The sequence below is a fragment of the Palaemon carinicauda genome, chromosome 42 (assembly GCF_036898095.1).
Source record: "Palaemon carinicauda isolate YSFRI2023 chromosome 42, ASM3689809v2, whole genome shotgun sequence".
Lineage (NCBI taxonomy): Eukaryota > Metazoa > Arthropoda > Malacostraca > Decapoda > Palaemonidae > Palaemon > Palaemon carinicauda.
The window spans coordinates 28,724,795-28,739,794 of record NC_090766.1 but is presented as its reverse complement, the minus strand read 5'-3'; the positions used below and the strand labels follow the sequence as shown (position 1 = coordinate 28,739,794).

Here is a 15,000-nt window from a genome sequence, read left to right as displayed (position 1 = left end):
TGCCGGCTGGGTCGGCTACCGGTGGGAGACCCCTGAATACATTCTCCCTTTCCATTTGAACCCTCATTCTGGAGGAAGGCAGTAAGACTGAGTACTTGCACCCTTATTACTGTTACTATACATTTAATAAGGTACCCTTTACTCCTTGCTTTCTCTCTCTCTATCGGCTAGTGCCACCGGGTACTAACCTAGCCGGCAGGTGCCGGCCACTACCCCAGCCGGGAAGATGCCGGCTGGACCGGTGCGCCGACACTAGCCGGCGGAACTAACCTTTCCGGCAGATGCCGGCCAGGTTGATGCTGCCAGCCACTACTTCAGCTGGCAAGACACCGGCGGGACTGGTGTGCCGACACTACCCCAGCCAGCAAGGCTCCGGCTGGACTGTGCCGCCAGGTGCTAGCCTAGCCGGCAACTTGCCAGCTAAAACTACAGTATATACTTATACAGTAGCCTGTATATTTGCAGTATAGATCATACTGCAGACAGAAAACTATAGTATATATTATAGTATATTTTCCAACATACCACTGTGTATCCATGCACAGTCTATTGTTGAGACCAATTATATATGGAAAGAAAAGATTTCTTTCCACATACTGATAGATGATCAGTTACTATTTACCCTCATTATTAAAATCTTTGGAAAAACCAGTGTTAAGTTACACTTATCTATCCTTACAGGTTATAAATTTTCCATTGGGTCTCCTGAATAGGAAAACTCTAGGTTTTAATTTTGGGGGAGGTCGCAACAATTGGCTGGACGAGAAACACAAGTATGTGTCTTTCCTAATTCTTTTCTAGCTTATCTATCCTAAGCTATATGCAATAAATATGCAAAAATATTAATAATAATATTTATATAGTTTATCAGGTGAGATGAACTACTGCATACTCATTTAGTTTTCCTCTCTTCCCAAGTACCAGAGAGTCTTTTGCAATGTGAGGTGCAAGTACTTCTGTGGCCTTGTAGAGTGCAGAGCTCACTCTCTTTGCCCCATCTCCAAGGGATCTCTTAAGTACATGACTGCAACGGGTGCAAGGACTTGGTTACTGAGGCTTTTGATGACCCCAAGACAGCGGAGTCAAGGGACGCAGCACGGAGTAAGCTGCGCAGATGGGTTCGTGGGTTTCAGATGAATGCCACGGGACCTTACCTTCCGAATGAACGGATGCGTGCTTGTCTATTCCCTATGGCGTCTGTGGATGCTGTTATACCCCAGCCTCATCCTGAGATCCCTTGCGTCCAGATATCTGTAGATACGGATGTCTTTGACGCGATGAAGGACATCCACCTAGAGGAAAGGATGTCGGAGGTGACCGAGGACACCGAGAAAGACCTTCTAGCGGAAGGTCTAGAAGAGGAGTCTGCCCTGGGTCCCGAGACTGAAGGGGACGACGTCGAATCGGAGTCCATTTCATCGGTTCCGGCCGCAGAACCTGTACCTTCTAAGTCTTCTGCTCCTCCATCGGATGACATGGGAAAAGCTTTGGCTAGTCTCATGACTATGATGGAAAGTCTTGGTAAGCAGAACGAAGATAGGGCCGCTGAATTGAGGAGAAGGATGGACCATCTCGCGACGTGGCTGTGGGTCTCAGAGGAGACTCAACGTCAAAGATCTTCCTTCTTGCTCCGAGGTGAATCCCTGGAGGCAGGCAGAGTACATGCCAATTACTAATGGGAAGATCTTCATTTCAGAAAAGCTGGGGGCTGTCCTTATAGAGGATGTTGACTTTTGGCCCAGCTTTAAGTCTTACCCAGACTGCTTCGTCCGCCTGAAGGCGGAACCTGTTTCCAAGGAGGGGACAGAACCAAAAGAGGTCATAGTGCTTGACCATGAAAAAGCTCAGGCTCTGATGGCAAGTAGCCTGAAAGAAAGGGGCTTCACTAATTCGAAAGTGCCAGCCCTTAGCAAGGCACACCCTTCTTTTCTTGCTCCTGCTAAACTTGCCTTTCCCTTTACGGCAAAAGGGTTTATGGTAGTTATGAAGGCGGTGGACGCAGATAAGCCTTGCCCTACACTCGAGGAATGTAGACCCTTGTCCCTAGCTCTGCCTACGGACGGGAACGACTGGAAGGGAATCCGCCTTACCTTCTCAGTTGGGAAGCTGGAGGCAGATATTGCTGGACGTCAGTTCCGTTAGAACCTCCCTAAGATGTCTGAGTTTCTCTTGCGAAGGGAGCAAGAGACAAAGGAGTGACTTTCCGCATCTCTGTCCCTCCAGATTACCTTGGAGGCAGTAGAAAGTGACAACAGAGCCCCAGATATGTACATGGTCGTTGCCAAATCACATTTGGCTACACTGGTCAAGGACCTGTATGGTTTTGTGAAAGCCAGACGGGCACGTAGAGAGTTTGTGTTTGCCTCGGCTGCAGTGAAACAAGAACCTAGGAATTTGATAACTTCTAATATCTGGGGGAAAGACTTCTTCCCGAGCGAAGTGGTCAAGAAATAATCGACAAGGCCGCCACAGAGAATAGGAATCTTCTCCTGAAGTGGGGCATGTCGGCGAAGAGGAAGTCTTCCCCGGATGAGGGTCCCCAACCAAAGAGGAAGATGAAGAGACCTAGGTTGCCCTCTCGCCCTGTCAGACAGCAGCAGAAGCAACAACTTCCCGCAGTTCCCATGACAGCGGTGCCCCAGATGGTGGAACAACCCCAACCAACTTATCAGATGGTGCCTCAGCAGCTGGTTGCCCAGTTACCAGCATTTCAACCTGCGTATGAGAGGCAGACCACTACCTTTCGTCCGAAAGGTAGAGGGTCATAAAGAGGCTCCTCTAGATACCCTCCAAGAGGAAGAGGGGCTAAGGGAGGATGCGGTCAAGGAGGCAAGTCCTCCGGTCAGTCGAAGCAATGAGATGCTTCTAGTAGGAGGAAGACTCCAACAATTTCAGGATCGCTGGATCTTCGATCCTTGGGGCCACAGCCTAATCAAGAATGGACTAGGATACAGCTGGAGGAAGCTCCACCATCATTTCCTCAATTCTTCCAACATTCCATTCCCATCCTGGAAGAATAAACCCTAGAACTTTTGAGTGAAAGGGTGATAAGGAGGGCAAAGTTCATCAAGTTCCAAGGAAGGCTGTTATGTGTTCCCAAGAAGGACTCAGACAAACTCAGAGTCATTCTGGACTTGTCGCCATTCAACAAGTTCATAGAAAACAACAAGTTCAGGATGTTAACCCATCAACACATAAGGACCCTGCTGCCAAAAAAGGGAGTACACAGTCTCGAGAGACATGGCAGATGGTTATTGGCATATTCCAATCAATCGCCCACTCTCCTCCTACCTAGGATTCAGGCTACAGAAGAAGAAATACGTCCTCAGAGCCATGCCCATCGGACTAAACTAGCCCCAAGGATTTTTATAAAGTTTTCAGACGCAGTCGTTCAACAACTACGCCTAGAAGGTGTCCAGGTGGTAGCCTACCTGGACGACAGGCTGGTGTGGGCAGCATCCGAGACGGAGTGCATGCAAGCATTCAAGAAAGTGATCCAATTCCTGGAACATCTGGGATTCAAGATCAATGTCAAGAAGTCTCGGTTATCTCCAGCTCACGAGTTTCAATGGCTGAGAATTCATTGGAACTTAAAGTCACACCGTGTCTCCATTCCCCCAGGGAAGAGGAGGGATATAGCGGGATCTGTCAAGAGACTACTGAAATCTGACAGGATATGAAGACGCCAACAGGAGAGAGTACTGGGTTCTCTTCAGTTTGCATCAGTGACAGACCCAGTGCTAAGAGCATAACTGAAAGATGCATCGGGAGTCTGGAGAAGATACGCATCAAACGCTCGAAGAGATCTTAGAAGACCGATACCGACTCGACTACAATCACCTCTCAAGCCATGGTCGAAGGCCAAGAACCTGAAGAGGTCTGTGCCCTTGCAACCACCTCTACCTTCAGTCATCATCCATACGGACGCATCAAAGGAAGGTTGGGGAGGTCACTCTCACCAACAGAAAGCCCAAGGGACTTGGTCTTCCATATTCAAGACCTTCCACATCAACGTTTTGGAAGCCATGGCAGTCTTCCTGACGCTGAAGAAACTGTCTCCTCGACATTCAGTCCATATAAGACTGATCTTAGACAGCGAAGTGATAGTGAGATGTTTGAATCGTCAAGGATCGAGATCACCCCAAATCAACCAAGTGATGTTGACCATCTTTTGCTTAGCGGAAAAGAAGAGATGGCATTTATCAGCAGTTCACCTTCAAGGGTTCTGCAATGTGATGGTGGACACTCTATCCAGGCTCACGCCGATAGTCAGAATGGTTCCTAGACGCAGGATCATTCTCCTTCATTTTATGTCAAATCCCAGGACTGCAGATTGACCTCTTCATGACGAGCGACAACAAGAAACTACCTCGTTACGTGGCCCCATACGAGGACCCTCTAGTGGAAGCGATGGACGCCATGTTCCTCGACTGGAATAAATGGAACAGGATTTACCTGTTCCCTCCAACCAACCTCTTAATGAAGGTCCTAAAAAAGCTGAGATCCTTTCAGGGAACAGCAGCTCTAGTGGCTCCCAAGTGGTCGAGTAGCAATTGGTTCCCTCTGGTATTGGAACTGAAGCTGAGGCTGGTCCCTCTGCCGGACCCAGTACTGACTCAACAAGTACAGAAGTCGACGGTCTTCGCTTCATCATAGAAAACCCAAAACCTTCATCTCATGATTTTCTCTCCTTAGCAGCAAAGAAAAGGTTTGGGATCTCAAGAGACAGTATAGACTTCTTAGAAGAATATAAGTCTAAGTCTACTAGAGGATATGAGTCATCTTAGAGGAAGTGGGTTGCTTTCGTCAAGGCAAAAGGACCAAAAGAAATCTCAACAGACTTCTGTTTATCCTTCTTTATTCACCTTCATAAACAAGGTTTAGCAGCCAACACGATAACGACGTGTAAATCAGCCTTGACTAGACCTCTGCTATACGCCTTCCAAGTAAACTTGGCAAACGAAATCTTTAACAAGATCCTTAAGGCCTGCGCTAGGCTTACGCCTGCAGCCCCTACGAAGCCCATTTCATGGTCCTTGGATAAGGTCCTACACTTTGCTTCAACAGTGAACAATGAGGATTGCTCTCTGAAAGACTTAACCCAGAAATTTATATTCTTGTTTGCTCTAGCCTCGGGGGCCAGAGTTAGTGAAATAGTGGCCCTTTCCAGAGATGAGGGCCATATTCAGTTCACAGAAGTGGGAGAACTGAATCTCTTTCCTGACCCAACGTTTCTCGCCAAGAACGAGCTACCCACCAAACGGTGGGGTCCCTGGAGAATTTGCCCTCTGAAGGAAAATCTCTTGCTGTGTCCAATAGAGTGTAGAATTTCAGACTTCAGGGGAGGACAGCTCTTTAAAGGAGAAACCTAAGTGTCAAGTCTATCCCTAAGACAACTAAGGGCAAAGATCACCTATTTCATTCGCAGAGCGGATCCTGACAGTACGTCCGCAGCTCATGATCCAAGAAAAATTGCTTCGTCATTAAACTTCTTCCAATTCATGGACTTTGAGCGACTTCGCTCATACACTGGATGGAAGTCATCCAGGGTGTTCTTTAAACACTACGCGAAGCAAGTACAAGAGTTGAAACGACTTGTGGTGGCGGTAGGTAGTGTCCTAAAACATATCGTCTAGTGCTGCGAGGGACAGTGAATTGATTGGGACTGTCAAATTTCGGGTGAAGGTGTTGACACCTCACAGTGCAATACCTTAAGATAAGTGTCACCAAGGTGGCACTATGGACTGTTCTAGTTATTAAAGGTAAAAGAAACATAGAGATAACACTTGTGCCGTGTGTTCTTACACAGTTTGAAGAGAATCAAAATTGCAGAAATGCATATTAGAAAATTTAATAAATATTCAGTTTTGTAGCTCTAACAAAATTATTTTTCTCTCTCAGGTGAAATAAACATTTCTAGTACTGATTGCTATGTATATTTCTTATTGCATTTATTAACATTATGTTAACATTATGCTATGTATGTTGAATTGCTGGTTATTTATTACCAATAAATACTTGATATGTATTTGCGTCTTATTTCGCCCCAAATTTCATCTCAATAAAGATATGCTGGAGTATTATTCTACCTTAATAAAATGCATATGTAGATATGAACGAAATATCAATAATACATTTGTTCTGTTACGAGTACAAACTTTATCTGGCTATGCATGCAGCGAGACCTGCATGCTTTTGATGCTATGTTTGTTCATATGGTATATGCAAACCTCGAGACTCTTTCCTAAATCTAGTATGACTCTTCCCTGCAGGGGTCAGAAAACACTAACATGGTTTATGATTAGAAGTAATGAAGTATAACGGTAACGTCATATGTCTCTATGGTCTGGATGACCAAGGAATAATCGTCCTGAGGTTAAGGCACATTTGGGAAAATCCACAGATACAGTACTTTCTAGATAATGCTCTGGCAACCTTCCATCAGGACGACATGGACAGAGCCCAAAAAACGGATTTTGAGCGAAGCAAAAAATCTTTTTTTGGGTGAGATAGCCATGTCGTCATGATGGACCCGCCCTCCTTTTCATAGAAAAGGCCTTTGGCAGGATCTCTCCCAAAACTACTATATCTGTAGCACCTTGCTCAACGCTACAAGGAATAAAACATGGCGGCGATGTACAGAGCCATCTGGATACTCTAGAAGTAACGGGAGAAGGGTAACCTTGATACCTGCTCCCATTCAAAATTTTGCCACTTTCCCCCTCGAAGCCAAAACGCTATTCAGGGTGAACATTGCTATGTGTCGTATCAAGATATACGTCCCCTGATTTTTTAAGAGATATTTTAAGGATATTCGCGCCAGGAGTTAGAATTCTGGAGACCTAAAGGTAAATTCTTTAGGAATATCACTGTAGTCAAATATATCTTATGAAGCTACTTATAGGAACCTTCCATCAGGACGACATGGCTATCTCACCCAAAAACAGATTTTTCGCTTTGCTGAAAATCCGGTATATATTATATGTATATAACATATATATATATATATATATATATATATATATATATATATATATATATATATATATATATAGCGGGCAGAAGTGTTGAAGATTCCTCCAGAGGATTCCACAGTCTTCAATACATGTTTACAAAGGCACTATCAATCTGCTGAAGTGTCAATTAAGACGAGAATGGGGTGGAAATACAGCGGCTAACATGCCGACACTGTCGAGTTCACCTCAGCCCACAAGTGCCTGGGTGGTAACAGCTATAAGGAGTAGAGTGTTTGTTTTCAGCGCTCGGAGTGAAGTGCCTTACGACGACATAGGATTGTAGTAGAAAACTCGGAGTGAACGACATCAGGAGTCAAGGACTAGACACATAAACACTAAATGTAACATACACAAGGACTCGAATAGTACTTAACATTAAATACAAATTCATTTATAAACTAAAGAACTAAGTACAGTAAGTACAGTATTACATAATAGATAAATACTTTTATTGGGTATATTCACCAAATCGCCTTACAGTACACACACACACACACACACACACACACACACATATATATATATACATATATATATGTATGTATATATGAATTTATATATATATATATATATATATATATATATATATATGTATATATATATATATATATATATATATATATATATATATATATATATCACTAACACGTGTGATTTCAATCAATGTAAATATCACCAACGAATGGTATTTAATACCGAATTCTATCTTGGGAGTATATATCCACTTAGAATTCATTTTATGGTAACAGCTTCTGGCCGGTTAGAGATTCGAACCCCCACCTGTTCGGTCGGAAATTCTCTTGATGGCTCAGTCGGTAGAGTCTTCGCAGGCATGGTTTCCGGCCGAACAGGTGGGGGTTCGAATCTCTACCTGGCAAGAAGCTGTTACCATAAAATGAATTCCAATTGGATATATATTCCGAAGATAGAATTCGGTATTAAATGCCATTCGTGAGTGATATTTACACACACACACACACACACACACACACACATATATATATATATATATATATATATATATATATATATATATATATATATATATATATATATATATATATATATCAAATTTGAACGGAACTTTGCTAAAAATCTTAGTTTATTCGTAAATACAATTGGTAAAATATAAGTAGAATGTAATTCTGTAAAATTTTTCACGAAATATATTAGGAAAACTAAATAGCCTCTGGAGCGTTGGGAGACAAATTACGCCATTGTAACATATGAAGATTATAAGCCCAACTTTTGGAATCTGGGAAGACTATAGATGCCTCTGAAGAGGAAAAAATAATAAGATTAGAAGTATTACATTAAACCTAATTGTTGGGTAATGGAAATTTACGAGTACCGATCATTAAAGAAAGGGAGATTTGAAGCATTGCACCCGAAGTGAGGGAAGATCATAAGTATTATCTGTGGAACTAGGGAAGATACAAAGAACGATTCACTCTTCTAGAGCGATTTATAAAAGGAGAAAAATACCTCTTTTAAACTATGAGAAGATTTGAAGTAAACCACTCCTATTTATGGAAGATGATAAAATCAGCTTATTAGTAGCCTACATCCTCTCAATGAAAGAAAATTTATAGGAATTAGGAGCAAATAGACACAGGAAGGTGAATGTTGCAAATCTAATCCTTAGCCTATTAACGCAAAACAATCTTAGTGACTTACTCTGCAATTATTCTTTTTTTCAGAGATGACTGATGTGGTGAGCCAATGTACTTTGCGTAACCGCTCATCTTTAAAAAGTGAGTTTTCCATGTCGAAGCACCTCCCTGAAATGTGACATTAAGTCTACATTAAGTCTACAAATACAATGTGTGTGTTTATTTGTGTTAGAGGGATAACTCAAAAGAATCTGGTCAAGATAATTGATAAGTGAATACAGTCTCGTGTTCCAAAATTCAAAGTGAAAGACAAACCCTGGTTCAATGATTATTGTAGATGTGCTTATTGGCAGGAGCAGAAGGCCTATCATCTTTGGAGGGTAACAGATCAGTTTTGACTTGGAATAACTATATTCAGCTAAGAGCTTTAATTGAAAGAGTTTATGCCTGAAAAGGAATACAATTTAACCATAAAAGAAATCCTTTCTGGTACAAGCCCGGAATACACTTGGTGGTCTATCTTTAAATCAGTACTTTGTGGTGCAAACTTAACAGTTCCTCCTTTACTTGAGCCAGATGGCTCTGTCACCCACTCTCCAAAAGAAAAGGCAATTCTTTTGGCTGATATATTTGACAGTAAGCAAAGTAATGAGAAACTCGATCTTCCTCATTCCTGCTTTCCTGAGGCTGAACTATCTCGATCTTGATGCTTATGGATGGGTAGATCCAAATGGCTTTTTCCTATGGTATTTTTTTTTTTTTTTATAAAAACTGCCTAATTCCTAGCTCCTATGTTATCTAATATTTTCTGCAAATTAGCTAGAGGAGGTCCTTTTTACACTTGTTAGACAATTGGTAATGTTACTGCATTATGTAAAAGTTATTGTGGTAACTCTAGTCCAGCTGCTTACCACCCAATTTCCATAGCTCCTGTTATCTAAAGCTTTTGAACGTCTTTAGGTAAAATGTCTAACTAGGTATGCTGAAAGTAATCATCTTTTCCATAGTTTGCAATTTGGTTTTCATAAAGGCCTTGGAGCATGTGATGTCCTTCTTACAATCTTCAATGCTGTAAAGAAATCCCTTGATTGTTGTGGTCAGGAAGTTTGTATGATTGACCTTGATTTTAGTGCTGCTATTAACTGTGTTAAACCTGAGACCCTCGTTTTCAAATGCAAACAGTTGGGAGTAAGTGAATCCTTTTTTAACATAATAGATTGCAAAGAGTAGTTGTTGATGGCTACCATACTTAGTATATGAATATGATATCTGGTGATCATGAGGGTGGTGTTTTTTGCCCATTACTTTTCATATCATACACACATGGTATCTGGTTTAGCATAGAAAACAAGCTCATTACATATGCAGATGATGCTACTGTCTTTGCTTTAAATTCCATCTCCAAAATGTAGATCTAAGGTTTCTGAATCTCTTAATAGAAATCTAAATAAAATTAGTGCATTGTGAAAATTATTGGGCATGCCATTGACTCCTAACAGTACTCAATGTATGATTGTAAGTAAATCGAGCACAATGGCCCCTCAACATCAAGATTTCGCCATTGAAAAAGTTTCTTTAACTCTATACAACACTTAGAATTTTAGGTATGATTATTGATAGGAAATTTACTTTTGAGAAACACATCATGTCATTCTTATTTAATTGCACAAAAAGTAGCCAATTGAGAAGGTCCTTTGAGATTTTTAGTGGTCAATTTATTTAGAAGAAGCGTTTTAATTCTTTCATTTCACCTTTCATTGCTCTCTGGTCTGCTATTTAGCTGCTGAATCTTATCTTAATTTGTTGGTCAAGAACTTACGGTCTATTAAATTTCTTATTCATGATATAGATATCAATCTCTCCCACCGTTGTTAAGTTAGTTCTTTATATATGTTACATAAAATTTCTCATAACTCTGACCATCCTTTGCATTCAGATCTTCCCAGCCAGTCCCATCCTGTATGTAATACTAGGTATGCAATTAAATCTAACAGTGATGCCTTCTCCATCATAAGACTCAATACTACATAGTATTCTAGAAGTTCTAGAAGTTTTATTCCAACTATGACCAGATTCTAAAATGATCTTCCTAATCAGTAACTTGAATCGGTGGAACTTCAAAAATATAAACATGGAGCGAATGTTTTATGCTGAAGAAGCTAACATAAGTCTTTCTTTATAGTTTTAATGTTGTTATTGTTCATAGAATATTTTATATTGATTATTCAATACTACTCTCATAGTTTATTTATTTCTTGATTTCCTTTCTACACTGGGATATTTTTCCTTGTTGGAGACCTTGGGCTTATAGCATTCGGTTTTTCCTACTAGGGTTGTAGCTTAGCTAATAATAATAAAAATAATAATAATAATAATAATAATAATAATAATAATAATAATAATGATAATAATAATAATAATAATAATAATAATAATAATAATAATAATAATATAATAATAATAATAATAAGCAACATTGGGGCTGGTCAGTCGTTGTATGGGTGACAGCTCTTCTCGGCGCTGATCCCTTGTGAAAGGATCTTTATCATAATTTCCTCAGTCTACTACAGCTGTAAATGAGTACCTATATCTGATGGGGTAAGGTCCAGCTATGGGTTAAATAGCAAAACTCAGCAATGATGGAAAGAAATAAAGAATTAAACAACAACGACGTAAATGGAACCTCTGGCAATAAAGGAGCTTCGGAAATATGGAGATGCTACATCAGAAGCAACCCGTCGGAGAGAGGATATAGAAGAAGGTTGGTCAACATCTGGAATGAAAGGAATAACACACCCTATACAGAGCAGAGGCTGGCAGACCAAGTAGGGAACATAGAGAAAAAAGATCTGGCTCTCCCCAATGGAAAGAGAGGAACTGGAAAGGGAAGTGACACACGACAATGAATAACAAGAAGACAAACTGAGAAACAATGCAACAGAAGATGACAGGGATGATGAGGTATCAAACAACGACACACAAAGAAACACCAACGAAGTAACAGAGAGGACAGAATTGGTAGAAAAGATTAGACAATGGGTGGAGCCAGATACAAAGATTCCCTCCATGAAAGCCTACAATACCAAGAAATTAAGGGAGAAAACAAGTGAGATCAATAAAATAATGGGAATAATACAAACCACCAATATCACAGAAACGAATAACTTGGCATATGTAGGAGCAAGATTAGTAGCAGAACTTATGGGGATACAAACATCAACACCACAAACACAACAAACATAATAGAAACCAAAACAGCAACCTCCATGGAAAAGGCGCCTAGTAAAGCAAATCATGGGGATGATATCTGACTTGAGTAAACTGAAAGAGATGGCAAAAAAAAAAAAAAAAAAGAAGGCCAAGAAGCAAGAAAACAAGGGAGGAACTCAACGAGAAATACGAAATAAAAGAGAGTGGATTAAACAACACAGTAGAAGATGAAAAACAGAGGCTTAAGGCCAAAGTACATAAGATCCAACGGTACATTAACAAGAATAAGGGATAACAACAGAACAAACTATTCGGAACCAACTAGAAAAGATTATATAGCCAGCTAAGACGGGAAGACAACCACCAAGAAATTCCTGAAGCCAAACCAAGTAAGAAACTCTGAGAAAACACATGGAACAATCCGGTATCACACAACAAATATGCAACATGGCTCCAGGAAGTCAAGGAAGAAGAAACAGGGAGAATGAAGCAAAGATTCACAGAGATCACGACAGACACAGTTAGACACCAACTAAAAGAATTGCCCAACTGGAAAGCCCCAGGTCCCAATGAAGTCCATAGATACTGGGTCAAAAACTTAAAGGCCCTACACCACGAGCCTCCTCAAAAATACAATGCGCAACTGGAATACAGTATTTATAAGTTCTGAAATAAGACTATCAGAGGTTAATATTAGGTGAGGGATCTTCCAGGGTGACTCACTGTCCTCACTACACTTCGTAGTAGCCATGATTCCTATGACAAAAGTACTGCAGAAGATGGATGCTGGGTACCAACTAAAGAAAAGAGGCAACAGAATTAACCATCTGATATTTATGGACGACATCAAGCTGTATAGCAAGAATATCAAGGAAATAGGATTGTATCTGGGGACATCAGGAAGGAGTTTAGAATAGAAAACTGTGCCTTAGTCAATATACAAAAGGGCAACGTAACAGGGACTGAAGGGATAAAGCTACCAGATGGGAGAAACATCAAACACATAGATAAGATGGGATACAAATACCTGGGAATAATGGAAGGAGGGGATATAAAACATCAAGAGATGAAGGACATGATCAGGGAATAATATACATAGAGACTCAAGGTGATACTCATGTCAAAACTCAACGCTGTAAATAGGATAAAAGCCATAAACACATGGGTAGTGCTAGTAATCAAATACAGCGCAGGAATAGTCGAATGGACGAAGGCAGAACTCCACAACATAAACCAGAAAACTAGAAAACATATGACATTACACAAAGCACTACACCCAAGAGCAGATACGCACAGGCTATGCATAACACAAAAGGAAGGTGGGAGACGACTACTAAGTGGAGAGGACTGTGTCAACATCGAGAATAGAGTACTGGCGCAATAATCGAAAACCAGTGAAGACAAGTGACTCAAGAGGGCATGAGAAGAAGGACTGATACAAGTTGATGAAGACCCAGAAATATACAGACAGGAGACTGACAAATAGAATAGAGGACTGGCACAACAAACCAATGCACGGAAAATACAGGAGACAGACTAAAGAACTAGCCAGCAATGACGCGTGGCAATGGCTAATGAGAGGAGAGTTAAAGAAGGAAACTGAAGTAATGATAACAGTGGCACAATATTAGACCTTAAGAACCAGATATGTTCAATGAACGATGGACGGAAAGAACATCTCTCCCATTTGTTGGTATTGCAATACGAAAAATGAAACCATAAACCACATAGCAAGCGAATGTCCGGCACTTGCACAGAACCAGTACAAAAAGAGGCATGATTCAGTGGCAAAAGCTCTCCACTGGAACCTGTGCAAGAAACGTCAGGTACCTTGCAGCAATAAGTGGTACGAGCACCAACCTGAGAGAGTGATAGAAAACGATCAGGCAAAGATCCTCTGGGACTATGGTATCAGAACACATAGGGTGATAAGCGCAAATAGACCTGACGTGACGTTGATTGACAAAATCAAGAAGAAAGTATCACTCATTGATGTCGCAGTACCATGGGACTCCAGAGTTGAAGAGAAAGGGAGGGAAAAATGGATAAGTATCAAGACCTGAAAATAGAAATAAGAAGGATATGGGATATGCCAGTGGAAATTGTACCCATAATCATAGGAGCTCTAGCCACGATCCCAAGATCCCTGAAAAGGAATCTAGAAAAACTAGAGGCTGAAGTAGCTCCAGGACTCATGCAGAAGAGTATGATCCTTGGAACGGCGCACATAATAAGAAAAGCGATGGACTCCTAAGGAGGCAGGATGTAACCCGGAACTCTACTCTATAAATACCACCCAGTCGAAAGACTGTGATAGAGAGATAATAATAATAACAATAATAATAATAATAATAATAATAATAATAATAATAATAATAATAATAATAATAATAATAATAATAACAACAATGAAAATAATAATAATAAGTTTTATACAGTCAGACAAAACATTGTCTTTCATGTTTCTGTGAAGAATTCACTTGGTGTGGGGTATTCGTGCCGCTGTTATATATATGGAATTCATAGTATGTCACGTTTGGACAAAGTACCCACACACCCCTAACCAAGGGGGGGGGGGGGTGAGGATTCCCACATCAGTTTTGTTGCTACAATTTATACTTTTGACAAGCTATTGAGGAGGTAAGCTGACAGGATTTTGATGTTAAGAACGAGAAAGATTTGTGAGAATATATATGAGACAAATAAATAATAATAGATGCATTGTATGTTTACCTCTCTCTCTCTCTCTCTCTCTCTCTCTCTCTCTCTCTCTCTCTCTCTCTCTCTCTCTCTCTCTCTTGCCTGCATTTTTTGTGACCATAAACCGTTTAGATATAGCCTAGAACTAGTTTATCAGCTATGTGTACGATAGTAAATAAATGGAAGTTAAAAATATCGCAAAATGAGAAAATGACAGGCAGAACATTTGTTGATTTTTTACAGTAAAAAACCCACGACAGAATCTGAGTCTTCTGCCTACGTTTTGGAATTCTCTGCTGCTTCTATTCGCCTCACTCTAACCTCCCTTTCCCTTTTAGTTTTCGTTTTTTTATATAGGCTGGAAAATTATATAATTTTGCCGGTCTCAACAACCGTTTTTTCTGTTCTTTCTCCTTACAAATTCTCTTATAATATTGCATATTTTCTCCTTCTTTAAAAAT

General features: G+C 40.5%; 1 protein-coding gene across 2 annotated transcripts in view; it reads right to left on the bottom strand.

Annotated features, from left to right (window-relative positions):
* LOC137633321 (carbohydrate sulfotransferase 11-like) overlaps positions 1-15,000 on the bottom strand; it is a 47,990-nt gene that overhangs the window by 25,203 nt on the left and 7,787 nt on the right. For both annotated transcript variants that reach the window (XM_068365561.1, XM_068365562.1), the window contains exon 2: positions 8,694-8,797. In XM_068365561.1, coding sequence (XP_068221662.1) covers positions 8,694-8,797 — 104 coding nt within the window. The remainder of the gene's footprint in view (positions 1-8,693; positions 8,798-15,000) is intronic.